Raw genomic sequence first — 26,239 nt, forward strand, 5'->3', positions numbered from 1 at the left:
AAGCCCAGCGTAGGTTTTTCCTAATAAAGAAATGGGGAGGAGGGAGGAATCCAGGGGTTCAGGCTCCCTCCATGTTGAAACCCTGCCGTCCTCGATCCACGTGGTCCACGTGCCCAGTAAATCATCATCAGGCTGTTGGAAGGGCTCGAGCACCGGGGACTGCGCATGCGGAGATGTTCGGTTGAGGCCTGGCAGCCGCCCACGCCCCCCACGCTCCTCTCATCCCATTGGCTGGAACTCAGGCACGTGGCCACCCTGAGCTGCCGAGGGACCTGGGAAGTACCGCCCCTTACTGCAGGAACTCAATGAATGGGCTTGGCGAACACCTGCCCACCGCACGTGCGCCTCCTGCTGGCCTTGAGTCGCACTTGATGTTCCGGTGTAGACAGCGGCCCAGTGGAGTCGGCTTCCTAAGTGCCCGGTTGGAGCCATTTCACTGTAGCTCAGAAATCATTAAATCTTTTCCTGCTTATGAAATTATACCTGTCCATTAAATAATATTTAAGAAACCCACCCGGCTGGCGTAGCTCAGTGGAGTGAGCGCGGGCTGTGAACCAAAGCATCGCAGGTTCGATTCCCAGTTAGGGTACATGCCTGGGTTGCAGGCCATGGCCCTCAGCAACTGCACATTGATGTTTCTCTCTCTCTCTCTTTCTCCCTCCCTTCCCTCTCTAAAAATAAATAAGTAAAATCTTTAAAAAAACTTAAAAAATGAAAAAACAATTTGAGAAACCCAAGAAAACACAGAGAAGTCATAAAAACTAGCAGTAATCCCAGCACCTGGAGATAATTATTACTGACCCTGTGTTACCTTTCCCTCCAAGTTAAGACTTCTTAACCATGTGGAAATATCAATAAACTTGCACTTATTTTGTGCTGGCCTGCAAATACCTCCGCTCAGATGGGGCTAGGGGTGGGGGAACAGCATGGCCCCAGCGCTCTGGCGATGTCGCCTTTTCTCAGCAAAAACACGCTACCGCAGAGCTGCGGCGAGGGCTTGCACTTACGGTGATTTTGAAATGAGCTTGCTTGCCCGTCACCGTCCTCACCCTTAGTGAACAGAGGAGAGACTGGGGCTGTGAACCCAGTGACGCGTTAGGGTGGCGAGGCAGGGAGAACATTTGACTTGGTGCTTACTTCCTGTTGAGTGTTTGGAATCCTTAAGTACAGCCTACTTTTGGAGGAGAGGACTCCAAGACAATGCGTTTCCACCCGAATGTGAGTGAAAAGTTGCAAACGTGAGATGTGCAGACGCGCCTTGCCTGGTTGTTGGCGGGCTGGGTTCCTGGGCGATGTGCGTTTCTCCGCTTGCCTGGTGGCCGGTGCCCGTGAGCAGCGAGGAGGTGCTGCTGATGGAGACGGGAAGGGTGTTTGTTGGGAGAAGGGATGTTTCCCAAGTCCCCAGCTCTGGGCCCAGGGAGACAGGACCCTCTGGGTCTTCCTCCTCCAGGGGCTGAGGTTGCCTCCTCCTCCGGGCAGACCAGCATCAGAATCCCTGCTTGTGAGGTCGTCCTCACTCGTGACCTCACAGCCAGGATGGCTCAAAATGTTGGCCTGGCTCCTGGTGGGACGTGAGCTGACACCTGGCCCCATTCCGAGGACGCCATGAGGTACTGCTGGGTCCGTGTTACCGATGTGTGTTGACTGTTCTGTGACTTCTGTGGATAGACAGTAAAGGCACTGATATGAGTGCCTCCATAGTTTCCTGAAAAGGGCTGTGCCAGGCAAACCACCGTTTACAATCTCCGGCAGGACGTTTACCGACAGAAAAGCCCGCAGCAGAGCAGAGCAGACATGCTGTGCTGTGCGCACGTGTGTGCGGTTAACTCTTCTCCGCGGCCATGGCGTGGCGGTCGCCATGGGCCCTGTTTGCTGTGAAATTCTGCCATCCGCTGCTCCGCTCCCTGCAAATACTTGCAGCGTTCTTGTTCCGTGGAGGCAGGTCTGTGGCACCAGGCGAGGGACAGCGGGAAACGAAGAGACTTGGTCACCAGTGGTACCAGTTACGTAGGACGCAGAGACCTAGCTTCACACGCATCACAGTGGAGACGTCGTCACCTCTGGGCTTTGAGTGCATGGCTGTGTCCTTTGTCCCTGTTTCAGCTGGGGCTGAGGGAAAAGGCATGGGCTCACACAAATGCCCAGAAACGTGGTCTTTGAGCGTTAATACATATAATTTTTTTTTAGGGTTGTGCAAGTGCTTGATAAATTATCCACTCCTGCCTTTTTTTAAAACAGATGTTGGACCCTTCCTTTTTTTTTTTTTTTTTTGCAGGGGGTGTCTGGCTTCTGTTTGTGTAATTGTTTAAATTGTTGGACCCTTCTTCTAAGTTTGATTCTGTGAGAGATTACCCGCTGCGTGTTTTTGGGGTTTACCTCTTTTCCCCGCACAAAGCACGTCAGTGTTGGGGAGACCCACCGTCCCGCTGGTTGAGGCAGACGCTCATTCAGAGCGCTGTCCTCCGTGTGCCCTGGCTCTCCCTCTATGGCAGTCACGTGACCCTGTCTTCTTAACCATGTGAGACCTACAATCTTAAAACATTTACTTTCTCTTTTAAAAAAAATTTATTGATTCATTTTTAGAGAGAGGGAGTGGGTGGGAGAAAGAGAGGGAGAGAAACACCAATTGGGTATCTCTGCCTCTCACACACGCCTCGTCTGGGGACCGAACCCACCACCTGGGCATGTGCCCTGACCGGGAGTTGACCTGACGACCTTTCGCTGTGAGGGCTGCTGCCCAACCCACTGAGCCACACTGTCAGGGCCATTTACTTTCTGGGAAACTAGGAGCCCCGCGAGGATTCAGCAGGCGTGTCGCTTTCAAATGCGTCTCTCTAACCGGGATGTCTGTGAGGCAGCTTCTTAGAAGCGAGCCGTCCCGTGCGTGGGGGCCGTGGGAGCGAAACTGCGGTTTTAGGTTGCGTTGTAGGGACGGTAAGTGACTGCTTCTGGTCCGTTTTCACTGTTACAAGCGATTCTGTGTGTTCAGCCCCTATTCTTGTCCAGGGAGAGTAGAACCAAATGCTTGTTCGACTTTGGACTTTCCAGTCTCTTTGCAAGATCTCCTTCGCGGCAGAGTAAGGGGGATGGGGTGCGGGTGGCAGTGGGGTCGGCAGAGGGCTGGGCCCCGGGGTGTCTTGGGACAGCGGGGACAGGACCCTCTCTCGGTGTCTTGCAGACGGCATCCTGTGGCCCTGGCTTCACCTCCAGATTCGGGGTTCATGACTGGAGTCATGTTTTTCCTGCCCTCCCCACCCCCTTACAGACTCTGGTAACTTGTGTTTTATTGCAAATAATTTTTCTCATGGTCCGGGTATTTTCAGAATTCTTGCCTTTGGGAGGCATGTTTCGGGTGATCCCTTGTTAAAAAGGAGTGAGTGCCGTAACTGTGCGTCCTGTGTTCCACAGAGGCTATGGTCTTGAGCTCCATCCCCTGCCTCTGAAAAGTTGCGTAGAAGACAGAGTTTTGTGTGCTTTCCTGTTTAGCTAATGTGTAGTGAGAGAGGTTACATCAGAGAGGAAAGTGGGGTGCTTGAGCCCTGTCCGGCATGGTTCTGTTGGTTGGGTTTCGTCCCGCAGAGAGAAAGGTGGCTGGTCCGGTTCCTGGTCAGGGCACCTGCCTGGGCTGCCGGTTCAATCCCCAGCCAGGGGCACGTGTGAGAGCAGGTGGTTGACATTTCTCTCTCACGCTGGTACTTCCCACCCTCTCCTTCTCCATCTCTTCTCCTCTCTCTAAAAATAAATAGAATCATTTTATTTATTTATTTTTTATTTTTTAAAGATTTTATTTATTTATTTTTAGAGAGGGAAGGGAGAGAGAAGGAGAGAGAGAGAGAAACATCAATGTGTGGTTGCTGGGGGCTGTGGCCTGCAACCCAGGCATGTGCCCTGACTGGGAATCGAACCTGCGATACTTTGGTTCGCAGCCCGCGCTCAATTCACTGAGCTATGCCAGCCAGGGCAAATAGAATCATTTTAAAAAGAAAATGGGGTGTTGGATTCTTAGAAATAATTATAGCTAACATTCGTGGTTCTTGCCATGTACTAGCATTGCTGTGATCACTTGACATCTCCCTAGATGCTGGCATTTTCTGACTTCTAACACGCTAGGCAAACATGTGCCAACCCCCTAGAGGGCAGGACACATTTTTTTATTGGGTGGAAGGAGGCCAGTTCTACTTCCTGGAATCCTAACTTGGAGTAAAGCTGACATTCTCAAGGCATACGAAGCACACGTCTGTTTTTGAAATATCAGAGAGGATAAGTCTTCTAAAGGTTACTTGCTTCCCTGAAATAAACATCTCACCCTTTTCAATTTGTCCTTTAGATCAGAGCTCAGCGTTAAATCTCAAACTAGGGTATTCAAGTACTGATCTAGCTGGGAATCTGTGCTTACTTCAGGCCTGGCTTTTCTGCCTCCTAAGTCTGCAGGTCCCACAGAAACAAGCAGAACCATTCCTCCAGCGTCGCTGGGACCAGTTTCCTGGAAGAAGGGGAGGGGGAGACACAGGAGGCGGAGCTCAGGCTGGCTTTGCTTGCGGCCAGTTCCTGACCGGCCTGCCGCCCAGGGGTCCTCAGGGACCCCCGATGTACGAGTATTCCTGGAGCCCCCTCTGTGGTCCATAGTTGGTGCTTAGGAGTAGATGGCTCTTCCTGCTTCTCCCCTCTGAGCGTGTAGAGGCAAAATAGTAGCTACTTTTGCTTGTTCAGAAGCGGGTTAGGTTCTAGAGAGAAACATTTTATAAGTGGTTCTTGGCTTCAAAAAATATTAGAGCCACAGCATCAGTCAGTGGTGTAAGTGTCGGGTGCCGGGGTGGTTGGCGCTTACAGTGTGTGTTGCAGCCTTGCAGTCTGGTCAGTGAGACTGTAGAGGAGAGTGACCACAAACAAGTGACAAGCACAGCAGACCGCGAGCTCTCTCCCCCCCGGGGCGTGTGTCCGCTCGGCTCACCAGCGCCGCCAGCACTGACTTCCGGAACTCCCCGGGTTACCCAGTGTGCCTGGGTCCACTTTCACTGTGTTCCGTCGTCGTATGTTATTCCAGTTTTTTTTTAAATTTTTATTTATTTTTAGAGAGAGAGGGGAGGGAGAGAGAGAAACATCAATGTGCTCCTGCAACTCAGGCATGTACCCTGACTGGGAATAGAACCTGTGACACTTTGGTTCTCAGCCCGAGCTCAATCCACTGAGCTATGCCAGCCAGGTGTTATTCCAGTTTTGAGGGCTTGTGATTCAGATTTTGGAAACGGCTCGTAGCATTTTAGAGCCAAATCAGCGGAGCATCAAGAGGCTGACGCGGCCCCTGCCCCCTTGGGTCACCGGTACAGTGCAGCTTGCAGAGTGTGTCTGAGTTTACCTGTAAAAGAGGGGCTAGACGTGTTTTGACCAAAGCAGTATTATTCGAATAAACGTACAGTGTCCTGAGGTGACCACGCGGAAGGGCGCTTCGTTGGCGAGCAGACCGCCCCTGGCCGGAGAAGGTTCTAGAACAGTGCTGTCGCGGAAAACGTCCCGTGGTGGTGGCGACTGTTGTGGAAGTTGCACGTGGCTCTCAAGCACTGGAAGTGTGGCTGGTGTGACTGGGCTGAAGTCTTCCTTTTATTTCATTTGAAAAAACTCGAAGTTCAAGCAGCACGTGTGGCTGCTGCCTGCCCTTTCGGAGGGGGCGCAGCCTGGCCTGCAGACTGGGGCGAGCAGTTCACGGCACGGCCGCCCGCGTCGCCAGGCAGAGCAGGCCTCAGGGGGTGTCTGTCCCTGCAGCCCCCCGCCGCCGGGGCCCAGAGCCGTGGACCAGTCTGGGGTTTGTCCTTGTGTTCCGGGGCGTCGGATCTTTATAGCCTCTGGAAGGGTGTCCTTGCTAAGGTGGTGTCTGCAGGTTTTAGGTGAGAACCTTCCTATGCAGTCCGTCTAATCGTCGACTTCAGGTGCCCACGGCTCCTCTCCCCTGACACTGAAGACCCGCCGTGGCAGCGGCCCCCCCCCCCCCCCCCCCCCCCCCCGTCCATCCCCGGTGCCTGTGGCCAGAGTGGAGAAAGACTCAGATGCCGCTGGGGAGGGGCTGCCAGCCCTGGGCCTAAATCCTTGCTCGGTGCTGGTGGTTAGGGTCACATGACTGAAACGGACCCGGGGAACAAGGGCAGGGCTGTGGGGGGGGGGCACCTTTCATTCTGTGCCCGTAGAATCCCGGGGTCAAGGCGGCCTTTGACCTGCGTGCGAGGTGAGTAAAATCTGGGCAGCGCAGCTCTCAGACGGAGCTCCAAGGCTCTCTGGGGTCTCCTTGCCATTTACTTCTCCAACTCGACCTCTTACCAGGGTCTTCGGACGTTAGCCGATCTGAGCTTCCCACCTTCATCCTCGTCACCCCCTTCATCCTCGTCTCCCTTCTCCCTTCGCTGCCTACTCTGGATCTTTTTTCCCTCTCCTCCTCTTCAGAAGTCCTGGCTGCTGCTGCCTGTAGGATGATGGGACATTCCCTTGGCCCTGCTCAGACCCTGCCTGGGCCGGGAGCCTTTTCTCTCTGCCCTCGTCCACGCTGCCCCCGCCCCCACCTTCTGACCCCCTCCAGGATCACCCCACAGTTTGGTGTTTCTCATAAGTTGCATCACATTCTAATTTTTTTTCCACATATGTGTGTCCTCCCTCTCCAGCCTCATTGCACATGTTTCGAAAGTAAGTCTGCGCTGTGTATTTTTCCCGTCACCTGCAGCAAGTGTGACTTCTAAAACCACTGGTGCACTCCGCTGCTGGTTTGTGGCGCCACTTAAACAACAGCGTGCCGGGGGTGTCGTAACGGGGGTCGGGGGCGGCGGGACGGCGCAGCTCCCTGTCACTCCCACCATCCGACCCTCGGCTGTGTCAGCCCAGGACTCATTTCTTCACCCGTTCGCTCAAAGAGTCGACTCTTGAGTCGCACGGACGGATTTGGAAAATCGAAGTTCACAGAACAGAACTTTGTGTATCTGTAATGAGAAACATGCTGAGACTCGCCGTCCCCTTTGGTTGCTGTCGGGAACCCGAGCCTGGAGTTTTGAGGTGCTGCCATGAGTGTCCTCAGTGCTGCGTCCCCCCGACTCTGCCGTCTGGACCCGCCCGTCCCCATCCCTGTCCCCGTGCCACCGAGCCACCGCGCCTGCTTTCAGGCCCCGTGCGTGTTCCCCAGGGAGCCCTCTTCCCGCGCCAGGGGGACTGGCACTTTCCTTTGAACTCCCCTCGGCGAGACCTCTCGGGTCCTCCTCCTCCTCAGTTTTGCAGAACGTGATTGTCTCTCTTCATTTCGGTGTACTTTCATGTTTAAAAATGTTGGATTCCACCCGTCGGCATGGGTGTGGGCACGAGAGTTTGTAAGAACCCGCAGTGGTGTCACAAGACCCCAGAGATTTGAGTGCACGTGCTGGACAGTGACCTGAATGCCATGCACACCGCCCCTGCCCCCAGCCTAAGAAATGGAGCATATTACGTATGCTGGCGTTCGGTGTCGTTTTTATAACCAGTTATTAGGAAACAGCATCATTTTTTGTTAGATTTTAGGTCCGTTGTGTGGAAGTTGCTTTCCTCATAAATCCACTTCTTTTTGGCACACCGCTTAATTACCGTGTGAGACAGGGATCTCAATACTTAGCCATTCTTCCCTGATGGCTGCCCCCCCCCTCCTTCAGCCTGGCACAGGTTCCTCTGAGCCCTCTTCCGAGGGCCGCTGGGTGTCGGCGCTGCACCCGGCCGGCGCTACCGGACGCCGTAAGGAAAAGTGAGCGCCTGGCTGCGGTCGGCTGCTGGTCCTCAGGGCGGGCGGTGCATGGCTGTCAAACCCGTTTCCGCAGCGTTTCCTGCCTTCAGCACCCAGTTCTCTGGGCGCCTAGGTTCAGTGCAGGGGTGGTTTGACACAGTAAGAACAAGTGCGGGCTGTGAAAGCTACTTGAACAGTAACTGCTGGTCCTGCCTTCTTTCTCCCGTCGATTCTGAGCCCCCGTTGTGCTTCTCTCTGTGCAGACGTCACCCGGAGGCCGGCTCCACGGTGGAACCCCCCGCAGCTGTGTCGATGGTCCAGGGAAGATAGTGGCACCGGGCGCGGGAAGAGCAGCGGCCCCGCCGCACCGAGCACGATGAGCATGCTGAGGCCCAGCGGGCTCAAGGTGCCCACCAAGATCCTCAAGCCCGGCGCCACGGCCCTGAAGGCGCCGGCCGCTGGTAAGGCCCTCCGTGTCCCCGAACCGCGAGGAGGTGGGGAGATTATGGCCCTCTGGGAAGACTTCAATGTGAAGGTCTTCAGAGGACAGTCTTATAAAACTTCTTACCCTTGAGAGTGCTTGAAAAAGTTTTAATCAACAGAACAGCCTCTTGTGTCTGAAAGTCTTAATCAGCCAGGAGCTGACTTTGTTGCAGGCGGTCAGTCCCCCTTTCGTGCGGCCCGGTCTGTGTCAGGTGATGAGCACCGTCCAGTGCCCTGGTGGCTGATGCTCTTGGGGGTCGGGCAGTTCTTGGGTTTCCCCCTCTCTCTCCCCACGTGTCTGCTGCGCTCCTCAGGGCCGTGGGTTCGGGGGTGCGTGGAGCAGACGGAGACTGGTCTGGACTGGAAGGCGGTGCCGGCTGAAGGGAGGTGGCGTTGGCATCCGTCACGGGTGCAGGCGGGGCAGCGGCTCCAGTCCAGCCGCTGAGGGGACCGTCCCCGCTTCTCGGATGGGCCCCCGCCCCCGATGACCTTCAGCAGCCCTGTCCTCATCTGTTTTCCGCCACCTCCTCCATGGCTTCGGTCTGCGGCTCACGACTATCCGTCTAAGTCTTTGCTGAGAGAGGCGGGGGAGGGCGGGCTGCTGGCGCCTGCCTCTGTGGTCTCTTTACGTGACTCACGTGCAGGGAGACGTGTTATGTCGCCTGCCGTTCCGGGCAGGGGCCCACCGTGATGCGTCCAGCGCAGCACTGTGTACGCTCCTCTGGGAAGATGCTCCTTGGCCGTCCAGACGGCGGGGGTCTTGGTGTGTGTGTGTCTGTCTGTCTGTCCGTTTGTTTTTTCACTGCTGCATCCGCCCACGTACCCGGAGCTTCGCCTGGCACATGGCAGGAGCTCAGTAAACGTTTGTCGACTGAATGGTGATCCCAAGTTCTGTACATCGCCTGTGTCAGAAAGCGTGGTCTTTGTCAGAAAGGACATAAAACACCTTAGGTGGCAGGAAACCTTTGCTGTGACAGAGCGAAGACTTGCGGAGGAATGGGTTTGGTCCAGGGCTCTTTAGCTTTGAGGACAGCAGTCCGAGTTGACATCTGTGCTCCTGCCCTGGAACCCATCCTCCCTGGAAGACCCCGTCACGTCCCATAAGGCCTTGGTCCTGCTCCGGAGCCCGCTGCCTCCCCGGCGGCGGCACTCGTCCTGCACGCCCCCTCGCACACAAAGGCCTGGGGCCAGGGCTTGTGAGCAGTTCAGCTTTGTGTCCCCAGCAGTGCCCGGCACACCTGGGTTTTTTTTTAAAAGAGGAAAGCAGCGTACTAATACTGAAACTTCCGAGCTTGAAAGGAAAGGATTGCCAAGGAACTCGAGGCACTTGTAAGGGTCGTTTTTCAGAAATCCGTGCCTGCAGCCCCCTGGGAAGAGGAGTTGCTGGTGTACAAAGCTAGAGCCAGCTCTGAAAAGCTGAGCAGGCTGGCCCCTGCCTTTGATGCATTATTATCTGTTCTACCTGAGGGCACTGACTCGCTCCTTAAAAAGAAAAGAAAGAAAGAAGGAAAAGAAAATCCTCCACAGACGGAAGCCCCGCAGTCTCCCGTAGGGCGGGGTAAAGGGGCGTATCCCCAGGCCGCTCTGCTGTCCAGCCTTTGTGTGGTGGGCGGCTGCTCATCAGGTCTCAGGCCACGCGCCGCCTTCTCCAGGAGGCCTTCCCTGACTGCTCCCCCCAAGGGGGCTGGGTCCTCCATTGCACTTAGGTCGCCTGACCCTACCGCCCGTCTCTGCATCTCTAGCCTGAGCCTTGTGAGGTCCCAGGCCGTGCTGTCCGGCTCTGTCCCCCCGTGAAAACACTGCCCGGGACCGGTCCCAGAGTGGGGGGAGCTCAAGAGACACGTGTGGCGTGAATGACTGCGGTGTCTCATTGAACACTCATTTACAGACCCTCAAGACAGATACCCCTTCCCCCTAACAGAGGAGACACTGGAACTCGGAGAGGCCGTGGGGCATCCTAAGGTCACGGTACGCTCGTCAGTGTAGAAGGGTTAAGACGGTGGGCCTTCCTCACCAGTCCCTACGACGTACTTGTTGAACGCTTGCAGGGTGGACGCTTGAATGCGTTTCCAGGGAGAACATCCCATTTCTGGCAACGTCTAGCGTCTGCCTTTGCCAGGGAGCAGCGATGACACAGTCATCTCGCCTTCCCGGGCCAGATGCAGATGTGCCGTCCCCCTCGCCGGGTCGCCAGGTCTCCGAGCAAACGGGGGGGCTTGCGTGGCTGTCCTGGAATGACGATGCAGGGGCCGCAGCGTGGAACCCCTCTTTCCTGCGTCAGCATCAGACCTCACCGCTGGCCTCTGGTACACGGTCCGGGTCTCACCGGCTTTCACCAGCCGCCGGCGAGCGCGACCAGAGCCGGTCTCCATGGCCGCGTGGGTGTTTGCTGCTGACGCTCAGGGTGGGGGTGGAGTGGAGAGTGAGGCCAGACCTGTGCTGTGAACGCTGGGGAAAGGACTGGTTCTCGTTTGCTTGTTTCGACTGCTTCCTGTCTTAATTGCAAACAAGGACTAAATCTCAGCAGCTCACCCGGTTTCCGCGGCATTGAAGGTGATAGTGGTGGGCTGAGCAGTGTCTGCCTCCTTGCCAAAAAAGAACGGAGAAAAGCAGGACTCCCCTCAGAGAGCTGCAGCCATTCCTGTCGCTCGTGGCCTTCTCTGGTTTGTTTTCCTTGAAGCCAGGAGCCGTCTGCATGCGAGGGTGAGGGTGGGCCTTTTCTGACCCTTCCTTCTGTTTCAGCCGCAGCCCCCGCGGAAAAGCCGCCGGCGCCCAGCGACAAGGCGCCCGGCGGCCCCCCCTCCGAGGCGCCCGAGGAGTTCGTGGACGACTTCCGGGTCGGGGAGCGCGTCTGGGTGAATGGCAACAAGCCCGGCTTCATCCAGTTCCTGGGGGAGACCCAGTTCGCCCCCGGCCAGTGGGCCGGGATCGTGCTGGACGAGCCCATCGGCAAGAACGACGGCTCGGTGGCGGGGGTCCGGTACTTCCAGTGCGGGCCCCTGAAGGGCATCTTCACGCGGCCCTCGAAGCTGGCGCGGAAGCTGCAGGCCGAGGATGAGGCCAACGGGCTGCAGGCGGCGCCCGCCGGCCGGGCGCCCTCGCCCCTGTGTGCGTCCCCGGCCGGCGCCACGGCCCCCTCCCCGGCGCCCCCCGCCAGTGCCGCCCCGAAGCCGTCCCAGCCGGCAGCCAAGGACGCCCCGGCCACGCCGCCCATCAGCAACCTCACGAAGACTGCCAGCGAGTCTACCTCCAACCTCTCGGAGGCCGGCTCGGTCAAGAAGGGAGAACGGGAGCTCAGGATCGGGGACCGGGTGCTGGTGAGTCCAGGGACCTTCCGTGGGACCGGGGCGGGGGGCAGGGGGGGACAGGGTGCTGGTGAGTCCAGAGACCTTCCCGAGTCTTCGTGGGGGGGATGGGGGGGGAGTCACTGAGGAGGGGCTGGAAGGCAGGTTCGGGGTCTGTTCTGGAGGGACGGCCTCCCACTTATGGAGAAGTGAATCAGCTTTGCCAGTTCAGTTTATATGTAAACAGGATACAAATCGGAACCTGGCCGTGTAGCTTGAGCATAGAAAGAGCATACGTGTGCCCTGTTCGGTTCTAGCTTTCTCTACCAGTGTGGCCAAAAGCACGGTGAATTCATAACTTATAACCATTAAGGTTACTTTACTTGACAAAACAGGTTCAGGAGAGGTCTTAGATGTCTTTATATTAGTTTTTTGCAAATGGCTTTTTTTTTTTTTGCTTTAAGAATGCACAAGCATTTCTTCCTTCCCACCCACTAAAGTGGGAAAGAATTAATTAAAGCACTAGTCACGTAGAGCGCTGTTTGGATGCTGAAACAGAAAGCGTGACAAGGTCAGGCCGGTCTAATGCACAACCGAAGGCTTCCGTGAGGACGTCACGACTCAGGTGGCCCCGAGGACTGGGACTCGGCCAGGCCGAGGGCGGCGGTGGCGAGAGGGAACGTTCTAGCGGAGGAAAGGGCCGACTCTCGAGATGGGGAGGAGCTGGCGTGTCGAGGGAGAGGCCCGTGCCCTTCCTTCCCCAGGTGCAGAGAGCGCCTGGTTGGAGGTGACGCTTGCTCCCTAGCTGGGGTCTGCAGGGGCGGGTGCCAGGCCACCCAGGGCCTGTGAGGCTGGGCTGTGCGAGGGATTTTCATTCTGTCCTTCAGAACGGGAGCGGGATGAGGGATGCAACGAGGTCGCAGTTTGGAAGGTCACTCTGGCTGGTTGTAGATAGACAGACAGGTGGGTGAGACTGGGTTTGGGCGACCCTTCCTGGAAGAAGGTGGGTGTGGGGGAGAACAGGGGTTCGGGCTGATGCTGGAAGAGTGGTGGGGCTGGGGGAGACTGGGTTCGTTTATTGATCTACGTATTGGAAGATGGCCGAGTGCGGAGTGTTCCCTCTCCTGACGGAGTGGCCTAGAGGGACAGTGTGGAGAGGTGGCAGTGAGAGCTCCTTCAGGGAGGGGGAGGGGCGGGCCCTTGATGGGGGTGGGGGGGGGACGACTTCCTCCATAGGCCGTAGGCCCAGGGCGGGAGGAGGCTGCTCTGCAGGTGCCGGTGGTTGGGGAGGTCGGAGTGGCGTGTTCCTAGGAACACTTTAATTACCTTAATTACCTGTTCAAAACGAGCGTGCGGAACTGTATCCGCATCCGTGAGAGTCTGAAGTCTTACGGGTGTGTCCCTAGAGGCAGTAAAATTCTTCCCCGCCTTTGGGTGGTATTTCTAGGGGAGACGGCGGGGGTTCCTCGGTGTCAGAGTATCTCAGGGCTGGCGAGGGTCTCGTGGGGTCTCCAGATGCCTCCTTTCGCCCGTTAGACTGCAGCCCGGAGGGGAAAGGTGACGACTCACCTCCCGGTCGTGTGACCGTGTGACATGTGTCCTCATGTGTCCCTGCTCCTCTTCTCCCCAGCCCCTGTGTTTTTTCACTTGATGCGGCTCTGTTTAATAGAAATCTTTCATTTAGAAATATAAAACAGCTGTACTTTAAACTTAATTCATTAAGGAAATGAGATTTAGAAGTCTAAAATGTCCGATTTGGAATGTACCTGATCAAAGAAAAATTCTGTTGATTCTCAAAATCCGAATGGAACTCCGATTATTAGGTCACTGTTATGAGATAATTGGTGTGGAATTTCCCAGGCCCACCCCCAGTGCCGCAGGGCCCCTGCCGCAGGACCGGCACTGAGGGGGCGGGAGGCGGGCCTGCCTTCCCCACACCCCTCGCCCTGACCTCCCCGGAGGAGCAGGCAGGGACTTCTGTATTAGGGGCGATGTTCAACCTAGTGACCCTGTGTTTTCGAAAGTAATATTTATTTTTAGAGACTGGGAAAGGGAGGGAGAGAAACATCCATGTGCGAGAGCAACATCCCTGGGTTGCCTCTCCCACGCCCCCAGCCAGAGACCTGGCCCACAACCCAGGCAGGCGCCCTGCCTGGGAACAGGACCCCAGACCTTTCGCAGGACGACGCCCACCCAACGAGCCAGGTTGGTCAGGCAGGGGCTCCTGTCTTGAGGACGGCAGTCAGGGCCCGGAGAAGGTCCCCCTATTGCCCCCCCACCATGTGCTCGGAGTCCTCAGTGCGTGAGGGGGTGCACGAGTCGTGCGGCTTCCGTAGCATCTGGAGACCCCAGCAGGAGGGCCGGTCGGAGCCCCTTCTAACAGACGCTCCCGCGGATGCCCCGTGGGGCCTGAGGGCTGAAGCTGCCGTGCTCTGCCCGGTGCGACAGGCTGCCCGGGGCTGTGGCCGCGGGTCACGTGACTCTCAGAGATGCCCCTCCTCCCACACTGGGGGTCCCTGGGGCCTCGAATTGCCCCGAGTGTTTCTGGGATGGCCTTGGCTGCACTTCCGGGGTGCACACGGTGTTTTGAGGATGTGACGTCAGGCCTCTGAGAAGCGTGACTCACTCCCAGCTGTTCCGTCTCCGCGTGGACGTCTCTGAGTCTGGGACTCCGTGTTCTCCCCGCTGGAGTCTTAGCTTACGACTGTATATGAGAATGAGATGGCAGACTCTTATTTTTAGGCTTTTACTTATTTATTTCTAGAGAGGAAGGGAGGGAGAGAGACACCAGTGCGTGGCTGCTTGTCAGGTACCCCCCCAACTGGTTACCCGGTGGCAACCCAGGAACTCGCCCTGACTGGGAATCGAACCGGTGACCTCTTGTTTTGCCGGCCGGCACTCAATCCACTGAGCTCGGCGAGGGTGTTCCCAATGTGCCTTCCGAGGCTCCGGACGCCTGCAGTCACCCGGCCACCCCGTGGGCTCCGGTCTTTGGTCGCCCCCCCACTCCCCCACTGGCCCTGGCGTTGGGCCCTGCCTGGAATCGGGCCATCGTCCCCTTCACCTGGACTCCTGGACTGTTGTCCCTGCAGCCGGCCTGGCCTCTTCTCAGCCCTGCGCTTCCTCACTCACAGGGAGATGCAGGTCGGAGCGTGCTGTCCCCGCGGCCACCCTCGGCAGTGCCCTGTCCACGGCCGCTGGCCCCGTGTCCGCACCGCCCTAGTTTCCCACAGGCCTGGGGACGGTGCGACGGTGGGGTTCTTCCTGCAGACCTAAGCCAGTCCCACAGCCTCTTACCATCACTTTTTACTGGAATTATTTGCTTGAATTCCCTCCATCAGCGGCCAACACTGTATTCTGCTTTCACCCTTGTGTCCTAAAGGGCCCGGCCCTCACGACACAACATGCCAAGTGAGCGAGCGAGCGAGAACGTGAACACCTGAGGTTTGCTGATGCGTGAACAGAGCCGGGTGCCCCATCAGGGGCGTTTCTGGTTTCTGGTGTAAAGTCACTTTGTCCCCAGCGGCGACCTCTGGTTCCGGCCGAGGCGGCCACAGCGCCGGGAATCACACGGCCGTGTTCCGAGGGCGAGGGGAAGGGACGGGGTGGCCGGCGTTTGCCGCGGGAATCTGTGTCGCCTTCTGGAGTCGGCAGTTTCCTCTTTGCCGGTTGTGACATCTGCCCCTGAGACGTAGACTGGGAAGTTGTGGCCTGTACCTAACGTGGACGCGCATACATACCCGGGCTCGCTGGGACGCACGAGGAGTGAGCCTGACTGTAAAGTAAAATCGTGTTTCAATGCCCAGAAAAAGGTTTCGGCAGTGGAATGTTTAAGGAGGAAGGCACCTGAGTGATTTTCAGGTCTTGGTGTGACTTTCTGTGTCTGTTGGGGACACGTGGAAGGATCACTGGTGGCCTTTCACGGGGAGAAGGAAAGCGTCCCGTCGGCGTTCTGAGTCCAGGACTTCAGCTCCGGCCGGGGGCAGCGTAAGAAAGGTGCCTGTCCTAGGAACCGAACAAACTCAGTGGCGCAGCATCCCCCCCCCCCCCCCCGGGGTCAATGTGTATTACGTGGCCTGCACTACGCAGAGAAATAGTGGCTCCTCTGTCGTGTGGCCGCTGTTCATAACGCTTCTGATCCGGACGAGGCCCGTGGTCTGCGCAGGGACGTTACTGCCCGCAGCCCGCCCGCTGGGGGGACGCCTCTCGGAGAAACAGTCGTCGGGATGGTGACGTAGATCACCCGCGAAGAATTTGGCAGACTGCGGAGACCGCGTCACCCCGAGTCACCGCGCGGTGCTCTGCCCGCGTGACCTCGGTCAGACAGCTGCTCCACGCGCCGTGGGGCAGGAGGGGCAGACACGGAGGCCAGCTTTATGGGTGGGGGGTGCTCCGCAGAGTCCACGAACACCCGTGAGGACAGCGGGAGGTGGGGGGGCTGGGCCTGGAGCTGCGGGGAGCTCATGGGGGCGGGCGGACCAGCTGCTGGCGGGCGGTGGACTCGTGAGAGATCTGTCAGACCCCGCTCAGCGTCCTGGGGGTGGTTTCAGTTAATTCTCCTGTAATTAACAGTCCTGTAATTACCCCCATTTTACTTGCGAGGAAACAAATTAAGCAATTTGACTGGTTAATAGAGCTGGCATTCGAATCTGTCCGGCTTTCCAGTTCCCACGGGCGCCGCCCTCCCTCGCCTGCTCTGAGGCAGCCGGTGCACCCGCAGCCGCGGGCTGACCTTGTCCTTCAGTCGGGCCACGTGGGACAGTGGCCCCTTGCGCGTGGGCCACCACCGAGAGGTCACCCTCTGTCCACTCAGGACGTCTTGGTCGAGCACCCACCCTGCTCTGCCGGGCGGTGTGGGCCGCAGGGCTGGGTGCCCCAGAGGCCCTGGGCGGTGTCTCCTTCGACTCCGACTCCCCCAGTGTGGCAGCTCTGTGACCCAGAATGGGCCCTCCCGCCTGGAGCGCCTTCAGCCACCACCCCTTGGTCCCTTAGCGTGGCGTCACAGGAAGCCTCTCTTCCTGAGACCAGGCTCTGAGGCTGTGACTTCTTCTGTCCCCAGTGAAGGGTTAAACGGAGCGGGGGGACGATGTGTGTTGTCCTGAACTCATCAAGAGCAATACTCAGAGGAAAGGTTCGAATAAATAAATGCCTTCGGTATTAAAAAGCAAGACAACAAATGACTTCACATTGGCCTGAAGACATTAGGAAGTACAGAACAATAAACCAGAAGGAAGCAGGAAAGAGGAAAGATACAAAGTGAATTAAATAAAGAGCGTAAAAACGAAAGGGGAAAACGCAAAAGCTGGTTCCTTGGGAAGGTCGGTAACACAGATCACCTTCCTGAGGTAATCTGCATTAGACACAAGCTCACCGGGCTTTTTTTTTTTTTTAAGATTTTATTTATTTTTTAGAGAGGGAAGGGAGGGAGAGAGAGAGAGAGAGAAGGAAATATCAATGTGCGGTTGCTGGGGTCATGGCCTGCAACCCAGGGATGTGCCCTGACTGGGAATCGAACCTGCGACACTTTGGTTCACAGCTCATGCTCAATCCACTGAGCTACGCCAGCCAGGGCATCACCAGATTTTTTAAGAGAATCGGCCGAAGTGATGATTTTTAAGTTTACTGAGTAAGCAGACCCGTGTCAGAGGGGCGCCGCGCACAGAGTTACGGCCTGTCCGTTGGGGCCGACCGGTGTCGTGAGCCGGGAAGTGTCCATGCAGCGGGGTGGCCCTGAGTGCACACGCAGAGTGGGCAACGCGCCAGCCAGGTGCAGGGCCGTGCGCGGCGTGCCCTGACTCACGTGTGAAAATGAAAAGGAGGGGACACATGGAAATGAGTGCCTGCTTCCGTGTGCACGCATGAGGGAGGGCTGCCGGGAGGGGCCCGTGCTGGGAGTCGGTGCCGTCACGGCTGTCCGTGGTGGCCGGCACGCGGCACAGAGGGGCCAGCGTTGAGCAAGGGTGCTCCTCCCGCCACCTGTGTTTGCGTTTGACACTTTGGAAGGACTGGGATGCGTATTGGCTGTTGGAGGGTTAATTTAAACGTAGTATGTCTAGTGTTTAGATCAGCAAGGAAAGGGTGAACATCCCAAAGGAAAAACGAGCAGGTGCCTGTGGTGGTCCCTCCCCGTGTGTGGGATACGGAACAGCCGTCGCAGAGCGGGGGGGTGGAGCTCAGTGCCAGCGGCGACTGTCTCTGGGGGTGGGAACACAGGCACCACGTGTAGTTTTGGTTTGTAATGTCCCGAATTTCCTTCAGCGATCCACCTCTTTTAAAACTGGCGGAGTTGGCTCTGGCTGGTGTGGCTCAGTGCGTTGAGCGTTGGCCTGCGAACCTGAAGGTCGCCAGTTCGATTCCCGGTCAGGCAACCAATACTCTTTCTCCCTCCTCCTCTCTCTTAAAAAAACACAAAACAAGTAATGTAAAGTACTGTGTTGAGCTCTTTGCCTCTATTAATTTAAAAAACACAATTGGAGGAATTAAAAAAAGAAAATAAGAGAAAAGGAGCTCAGAAAAAGAAAATGAGCACATATTCAGGAGCAGTAAGGGAGACCGACACTAGCAAAGGGGACCCGGCCTGTAAAGCTGCAGTGACGGGGGTGCCGGGGCGGCCGCACCGACGGGGAGCCCGGAGAGAGGCTCCGCCCGACGCCTCCGAGTGCACACGCGTGTGCACGTGAGGGAGAAGGCGACGAGGGAATCAGTGGCGGAGGGTGGAGTGGCAAAGGGAGGGCAGCGAGCGAATGCCGGCAGGATAATTTTGGGGACAGTGTTCATGTGTTATCTCAGACCAGGGCTGGGACGAAGAGCCAGACGTTTAAAAAGTTCACTTCGAACGGTTCGTGTAAAACGGCGTGTGAAGAATAGTGATTGTAATTAATAGTTGTGAAGAAACGGAGGCCCCCAGAGTGGAAGGTAGAGAGTTTGCATTTACACGCAACGCACAGTTAGAGAGGCGGAAGACAAAGGCGTGTGCGTGTGTGCATGCCCCGAACACGTGTGTGTGGTTGCTGTCTGTACATACATACATACAAGGCAGAGGGGAGGTGTGAGGAAACCGGTGAGGCAGTCGTTGCCGTGGAGTGTGGGTGAGCTTTGTTTTCCTTGATGATGCAGGGGTTCTGTTTTTGCAGCCAGCGTGTACTTCGAAACAGGGGGGTCGCCCCGGGTGGATAAACTGTTTTTCTAAGGAGGGGAGTGATTTGGGGGGCAGCCTTGATAGCTTTGCATTACCGAGGGTGTTTCACTGCTGGGCTGGGCCGGGGACCGAAGTGCTTTGGTGGCGTGGGCCACCCAGGTCCGCCCGCCGCCTCTGGAGGTGACGGCAGTGTCCGGAGGGAATGGGGTGGTGGGGCGGTGCTTGGTTCCCGGTCGGGACCCGCTCACCCCTGCGTCCCAATGCCCCAATGTCCTCTCCTTTCCAGGTCGGCGGCACCAAGGCCGGCGTGGTCCGGTTCCTCGGGGAGACGGACTTCGCCAAGGGGGAGTGGTGCGGCGTGGAGCTAGACGAGCCTCTGGGCAAGAACGACGGGGCCGTCGCCGGAACGAGGTGCGTGGATTTCCCCCTCCCGTCGGCGGGTGTCACTGGGCGGGGTCGCCGCACTGCGGCACTCCTCCGCTGTGGGTTCGTCTGGGGGCAGGAACCTGTGTTCCCGCTGTCCCCTCGGTAACAGACGAGTCATTCTGTGTCCTGGGGTCATGTTGCTGTTCGTGAGCCTCTGCACCAGCCTGCCGCTGCGGGACTGCTGCGTGCTGCGTGCCGTGTGCCAGCCGATCGGCGGACGTGCCCGCACACCGGTCCCGGCAGACGGGTTAGGAGGGCTTTCTTGTCGTAGCTGCTGTTTCTCGTGATTGACTTTTCTGTCGCTGTCCTTATTGTCGTCCTCTCAAGGTACTTTCAGTGTCAGCCCAAATATGGCCTGTTCGCTCCCGTGCACAAGGTGACCAAGATCGGCTTCCCGTCCACCACGCCGGCCAAAGCCAAGGCCGCCGCCGTGAGGCGCGTGATGGCCACCACGCCCGCCAGCCTGAAGCGCAGCCCGTCGGCGTCCTCGCTCAGCTCCCTGAGCTCCGTGGCCTCCTCCGTGAGCAGCAAGCCCAGCCGCACAGGATTAGTAAGCCCCTCTTCCCCCCCCCTGCCCCCCTCCCCCCGCCTCCCTGCTTGTGTCTGCGCCGTGCGCCCGCTCTGCTCCCCGGCTTGCTCCGCCGTCCTGCTCCCTTGTGCTGCATGCCCCTCGTGACAGGCCCGCCGAGTCTCACAAGATAAAACTCCAGCAGGAACACACGTTGTGAAGTAAAGTTTTTAACACCCCCTTTCAGACCCTTGAGGCTTAAGAGGTCACAGTTCCGGGTGGATCCGCAGTAAGGACTAATGAAATGACTTCTCTCACGTTGCTTCGGACACGAGAATGACAGGGAAATTAGGGGGGTCCCTTTCCTCAAGGCCGTAGGTTTCTTGCTCTTTGATTTCAGTTTCAGGACCCGAAGCGTCTTGAAAAGCCATGTTCTTAGAATCCTAGCGCCGTCTCGCCCACTGGAGGCAGTGAGTGAGCGGGGGGAGTGCTCCCGGCTGGGCCAGAGGCCACCGAGAGGGCCTTCCGAAGCCTGAAGGGCGCTCGGAAGAGCTGTGTGTCGTCTTGTCTCCTGTCTCCGTCTTCTGCCCCCACCCATCTCCCCCCCCCCCCCATTTAGATCACTAAAAATAGTCATCGGAATTAAAATAGGCAGCTCTCGCTCTGGTCGTCAATGGGTGTTTCCTCAGGGCCAGAGCAATGACTTTTGGGTTTCCTCCCCCACATTTAAGTTTGTTTCCCCGAAGGGAGGCAGACGTGGCTGAAATTTGAAACGGCGGCTCGAGGTTGTCCTCCGGACCGAACTCGGGGTCCCTGCCTGCTGACGGCGGGGCGCAGACGCCGGACGGGGCTCGGGGCGTTCAGGGGTGGATGTCCAGCGGGGAGAGGAAAGGAGGGGGGGGGGCGTTGTCCTCAGGCGTGGGCTTGCACTCCGGCCGGTGGTGGTGGCGTCTTCCTCCTGCGTCCAGGGTGAACGGGAACCCGCTTGGACCGTTTCATTCTGCATTTGAAAAGAAAGCCCGCATCTCCGACAGAAAAGTGACGCGTGGGCTTTACGGAGGCTTGACAGGAGCAGTGAGCCAGAGGCGACGAGCCCCTCGGTCTGGACAGAGCCTGAGCCCACCGGCCAGTCCCGGACGGTCCCGCAGGAGGGTCGGGTCTGGCCTGGCCTAGGGGTGCTCTGCTGCATAACTTCCTCACCTTGTAATTATTCGTGCGTTTCTTTGGGAAATAACCGAGCTCCCCGCGCCCCCCCTGCTCCCTTCCTTCCAGACCAGTTCCGAGTCCTCTTCGGTCACCGCGGCGGAGGACACCGGCAAAGGAGAAAGGAGTCTCCTTGCCTTGTAAAGCAGCTTCCCTTAAAAGCGTTTCCATCCAGGGTAGCTCTTGTTTCCGAATCAGAAGTCATGGCAGAAGAATGTGCCGAGGGCACAGGAGCACTGAAGTGTGATTTGCCAGGACTGAGTCTCGGCAGCGTAACCCCCTTCACACGTGCAGGCAGTCTGAAGGGCCTCTCCTGCCTGATGCCGGACGGTCTCACGGAAGCTCGGCGGCGTGCAGAGGCGCCCAGGCATCCTGGTCGTTTCCCCCGGCGCCCCGGGCCACAAGCAGTGGCCGGCAGCTCCGTTCATGAAGGAATGACGCTTCAACGACGTAATGTCCACATCCCAGCCATTCAGTAACTGCTTAAAAATGATACCTTTCGATGAAAAAAAAACCTAGTATTTTAAGCGCATTCTGGGATAGCTGTAGCTCGTCACTACCTGTCAAGCCTTGGAGTCTCACCGAGCCCATTGCCCTCCCGTCCGGCCCCGCCAGTCCCGTGGGTCCTTGCTCTTCGCCGTGGTGGCAGCAGCCCGCACCGGGCTTTGCAGAGACCTCGGCGCTCTCTGAAGGAACAATGGCCGTTCCAGGAGCGAAGAAAGAAAATGGAGTCACTGTGGTCAAGCTGCCAGGTGACCGGAACCTCACAGGCGGCCCGGACCTCGTGAAGCCAGGGCTTCCCCGGTTCGAATCCCAGCCAGGGCGCAGGCCTGGGTCGAGGGTTTGGCCCCCCCGTTGGGGAGCACAGGAGAAGCGGCCGATGGATGTTCCTCTCTCGCCCTCTGTTTCTCCCTCCCTCCGCTCTCTAAAAACAAAATATTTATAAATGAAGAACTAAAATACAGACTGAGGCACGAGGAAACAATTATTTCTTTAATTAGCCTGGGAACTTAAACTTCTGAAATTTCCAGTTACGCCTGGAGAATACGTACATCTGTAGATACAGATGCTGTATCTCCTGTAGATAATCCTCTGGTAACCCCCCCAAAGGACTCCGGGAAGAATGTTCCAGACCACCGGACATCCAGAATATTATCATCTCAGACCAGTCCAGAGGCTAAGAATGCAGGACTGAGTCTTCTCAAAGGGTTCTTTTTACTACAAGGACTCTTAGATTTTATTTCTCCTTCGGAAGGACGCTCTGGGTGTTTCCTACTTGTGTTTCCAGCTTGTAAAGCCTGAGACCCTTGAAAAAGGGGTCTTACCTGTTCATTCCTGGCCAAAGCCCGTTGAAACCAAGTTGCCTCAGGCTGGTAGTTTGTGTGGTGTCCAACAGGTGTCGCTGCGGCTCCCTCGAAGTTTTAAAACGTTGCACACAGTTTGCAGCAGTGCCCTGGGAGATCTCCGCGTGGGGTTTGGGGACCCCCGATTCAGTGCGTGCAGGGAGGAAGGTTAGCGTGGGAGAGTGTGATTTCACCACACGCAGAATGAAGTTGGGAAGTCAAGGCCAGGTGGTAAAGAAAACCCAGGAATTCCCCCTCCCCCAATGCGTTTAAACATTCGAGAAATTTCACACTGAATAGAAGCTGCAGAGGGCGACTCCTTCACTCTCACCGTGACCCAGCGGCCTGGCCCCCTGTGGACGGACGGCAGGCCCTCGTCCTTAGTCCGTGTCCCGGACGACGGCGCAGACAGACCGGGGACGGGAAGAGCGTGCGGGCCGCACGTGAGGCTCCGCTTGCAGAAGACGGGGTCACAGAGTCGAGGCCGCAGGGCGAGCGCCCCCGAGGGCCCAGGAAATGGCCTTGGACACAGGCTCACCGAGGGAGAGGCCTCCCAAGCCCAGGTCGGGGGCGTAGCACCCACCCGGCCGGTCACCTGCGAACGCTTAGCAGGGGCTGCTCTTCCCTGTGTGTCCACGTGACGCGCAGCCTCCAGATGGACACGGAGGACAGGGCTCAGACCAGCTCCCACCCACCCCCATCCCCCTGCCTCTCCATCCTCCATCCCTGTTTTCCCTCTGTCCTTCCCTCCCTGCTGCTCTGTGTGCATGAATTTCCACCCCCCCCCGCCACTTCTTCTCTCTGATGTTCCTTCTTCCCTTTCTTCCTTACGCGTGTGCATGCCCAGACATGTGCACGCACGCGCACCCGCTCCCACGCGCCTGGAGGCCGGAGGTCTTCCCCTCTGTCTTGTCTGTGCGTGTCTCTCTGGCCCGCCCGGTGAGACCCCTCTGCCTCACCGCGAGCAGGGGTGGGTGAGGGAAGCCCCGGCAGAGGTCCGGCTCCCCGGCTGTTCGGTCAGGTGAAGGAAGGTTCGTGAGGCCGGGGTGACCTGGTGGTGGCTGAACGGTATCTAGAAGCTTAAGTTGGGAGAAGTCTCAGCCTCAGACCTGAAGATCAGAAGGTTGCCCACAGTGTTCCCCACAAAGGGGCTGCGAGAAACGCTGTAACTGCGTCCTGGGGAAGTTTCCTAGATTCCCGCGGGGCCCCGTCAGCCGACCTCGGGGCCCCTCTGGTCGATTGGAGCCGTTATTCTCGCAGATGTCCCCCCCAAGGGGCCGTGACCTCCTTCCGTGGATGTGTGCTCCGTGAGGCCGGCAGACGGGAGGCCCCCGCTGCCTTGTCCCCGGTCGCTGGCTGGCCTGTGAGCCGGGCTGTGCTTTGGCTCCGCGGAGAAGCTGCTGCCTGCATGCCTCGCTCCCCCCCTTGCCCCCCGTGGCCCCCTCGCCCTTCACGTCTCTGCCTTCCTTTGCAGCTGACCGAGACCTCCTCCCGCTACGCCCGGAAGATCTCCGGCACCACCGCCCTCCAGGAGGCCCTGAAGGAGAAGCAGCAGCACATTGAGCAGCTGCTGGCCGAACGGGATCTGGAGAGGGCGGAGGTGGCCAAGGCCACGAGCCACGTGGGGGAGATAGAGCAGGAGCTAGCGCTGGCCCGGGACGGACACGACCAGGTGAAGTCTGGCGCAGGCCTTGCCGTGCAGATGGTGACGGGTTCCAGGCGGACCCCGTCGTGGCAGAGACGGCGGCAGGTTCTAGATCGAGGGAGGAGGCCGGGCCGCCTGCCTGGCGCCGGGAGCTAGTGTTGGGAGCCGGCGCCACGGCTCTGCTGGGCTTGTCCGAGGGCCGTGGCCTGGGGTGCGAGTGTGCAGCGTCGTACGGATGGCATTCTGTCCCCTGGCGTCTCCCTTAGCCTGTGGTCTCCGTGTCCGGGTCTTCCGGCCTGTCTGGGCTAGGTGAGCTCGTTTACCAGGGTCTCACCTGTCTGTGTCACAACGTCCGGTTTGTAGACTGACCTTTGTGTGAGTTTCAGCGTCCAGGAAGGGGGGAGCTGTGTTAACGTTGCCCTCTGTCGCCTTCCTGGTGGGGTGTCCATCGCCACCTCCCGGGAGTGCTGCCGGGAGCGACCTGTCGAAGGTCATAGAGTGCACTTTGGCGTGAGAAGGAGTGACAGGAACTAAGGCCAGCCCACAGGGGTGCCACCTGGCTACAGCGCCCCCGGGGCCCGTGTGGGGCAGAGCGGGCCGCTCACCGACACCCTTGCCTCCCCAGCACGTCCTGGAGCTGGAGGCCAAGATGGACCAGCTGCGGGCCATGGTGGAAGCTGCCGACAGGGAGAAGGTGGAGCTTCTCAACCAGCTGGAGGAGGAGAAAAGGTGACCCAGACCCGTTCCCTGGTGCCCGCGCGCGGCCTCTTCCTTCCACACCCCCCTTCCCGTTAGCAGCCACGTGGGGGCCCACCCTCAGAGCCAAAGGCATGGCCGTGTGTCCAGTGGAAACGGAAGTCTCCGTTCTGTGTGACGAGGGTTTGCTTTGATTTGACCTCTTTTGAGTCCTTTCGAGTCACCTAGACGTGGCCCAATTGATTGAACTAATGTTTATTGAGCACCTACTGCGTGCCAAACACCCTCTTGAGGGTCATCTCAGTCAGTGTGGTGGAACCATCCACACCCAGCTTCCCCCCGGAGACTTTGCTGGTGGAGGGTGTGCTGGGTCCGAGCTCCCCGGGGTTCGGGGAGCCCCTCCCGTGTGGCTGAGGACAGCGCCCTGCATCTGGCGGGCGATGGAAGGTCCCGGTCCTGGAGAGACGCAGTCAGCGCCTCGTGGGAAAACAAGGCTCTCTCTCGCGGGAAGCGGTTAGGGATTATCCAGGTCGGGGTGGGATCAAGGGCCAAACCGAGAGAGAGACAGAGACAGCCAGTTTGGTTCTTGGAGAAAGGAGGTCTTCAGAGACCGTTAACGAGCGACGTCTCCGAGAACAGGGTCGTCGCGGAAACCACGGGGACGTCTCTGGCTCCGGGGTGTTTGTCCTCGGTTGCTGCACTCACTGCCGTCGCCTGTCAATTCCGATGGCAGCGACTCGATTCCCTGGCAGTCCAGTGTGATGGAGCTCAGGGTGGTCGCATGTGCTGCCGTGGCACGGGGACCGCACCCCGGAGGTGGACCTCGGTGTCTCACCAGGAAACGGCTCTCTCCTCGCATCCGGCCGTGGCCGCAGGTGCAGGAGAGAGGCCGACAGGTGCTTGTCCACCGTTCGCTCTGTCCTCAGACCCGCTCCGGGTCTGCCGTCCCCCCCTTGAGAGCTTTCGATTGCTTCCTGTTGGGCCAAGTAGAGTTTTTAGAAATGCTAGCGAGTTCGAAAGGTTTGTTTTGCGTGTAGGTGATGAACTTGGTCCCCCTTTTCTTCCTTCTCTGAACAGCCAGTTTTGTAAAGATTCACGGTGTGGGAGTCACCCAGATTTTCTGTCTTCCAAGTGCCGTATTGCACTGGCTTTCTGACGGCATTGACTGAAACCCACACGCAGTCTCCCAGGTTTTAAAATGTGAAAAGATGTGCATTTTAGAAGCAAATGGAATTCTTCTTTTTTTAAGCTTATTGATTTGTTTTTAGAGAAGAAGGGAAGGAGAGAGGGAAATACCAATGTGTGGTTGCATCTCCCACGTCCCCTCCTGGAGACCTGGCCTGCAACCCAGGCACGTGCCCTGACTGGGAATCAAACCGGTGACCCTTTGGTTCACAGGCCAGCACTCAGTCCACTGAGCCACACCAGCCAGGGTGCAGATAGAATTCTTGACCGCCTCTCCCCTGAAGAGTGCACAGCCTTGTTCTCACGGCCTTGGAGCCGACACTAGCGCTGCCCCAGCGTGCTCCGTGTGGGCTGCCCGCCCACCTTGCCTTCGAGCAGCTGACCTGGGGCGGCGAGAAGAGAGACTTGTTTTCTTTGCCGCTTTCCCCGAGTTCTGCTCCCGGAAGGTAGAAGCGACAGGCTTGCGTCCCCAGACCCCCTTCTGCGGAGGTCGGGCCTCTCTTCCCACTGGGCAGAGCTGGTCCCGACGAGGTCCGTTGGGCTGGCTGTGACCCAAGGCAGGAGGTGCACCCTCACCTCCCGCCTTCTGGAACACGCCCCTGGGT

General features: G+C 58.1%; 1 protein-coding gene across 12 annotated transcripts in view; it reads left to right on the forward strand.

Moving 5' to 3' along the window:
• CLIP1 (CAP-Gly domain containing linker protein 1) overlaps positions 1–26,239 on the forward strand; it is an 85,500-nt gene that overhangs the window by 15,912 nt on the left and 43,349 nt on the right. For 11 of the 12 annotated variants that reach the window (XM_036014040.1, XM_036014041.1, XM_036014045.1 and 8 more), the window contains exons 2-7: positions 7,987–8,184; positions 10,949–11,523; positions 18,915–19,039; positions 19,382–19,604; positions 23,583–23,780; positions 24,379–24,482. In XM_036014040.1, coding sequence (XP_035869933.1) covers positions 8,100–8,184; positions 10,949–11,523; positions 18,915–19,039; positions 19,382–19,604; positions 23,583–23,780; positions 24,379–24,482 — 1,310 coding nt within the window. In that variant the 5' untranslated portion in view covers positions 7,987–8,099. Of the gene's footprint in view, positions 1–7,986; positions 8,185–10,948; positions 11,524–11,572; positions 11,582–18,914; positions 19,040–19,381; positions 19,605–23,582; positions 23,781–24,378; positions 24,483–26,239 lie in introns of those variants that run through there. The other variant, XM_036014046.1, reaches the window with a different exon arrangement.

The sequence above is a fragment of the Phyllostomus discolor genome, chromosome 13 (genome assembly GCF_004126475.2).
Source record: "Phyllostomus discolor isolate MPI-MPIP mPhyDis1 chromosome 13, mPhyDis1.pri.v3, whole genome shotgun sequence".
Lineage (NCBI taxonomy): Eukaryota > Metazoa > Chordata > Mammalia > Chiroptera > Phyllostomidae > Phyllostomus > Phyllostomus discolor.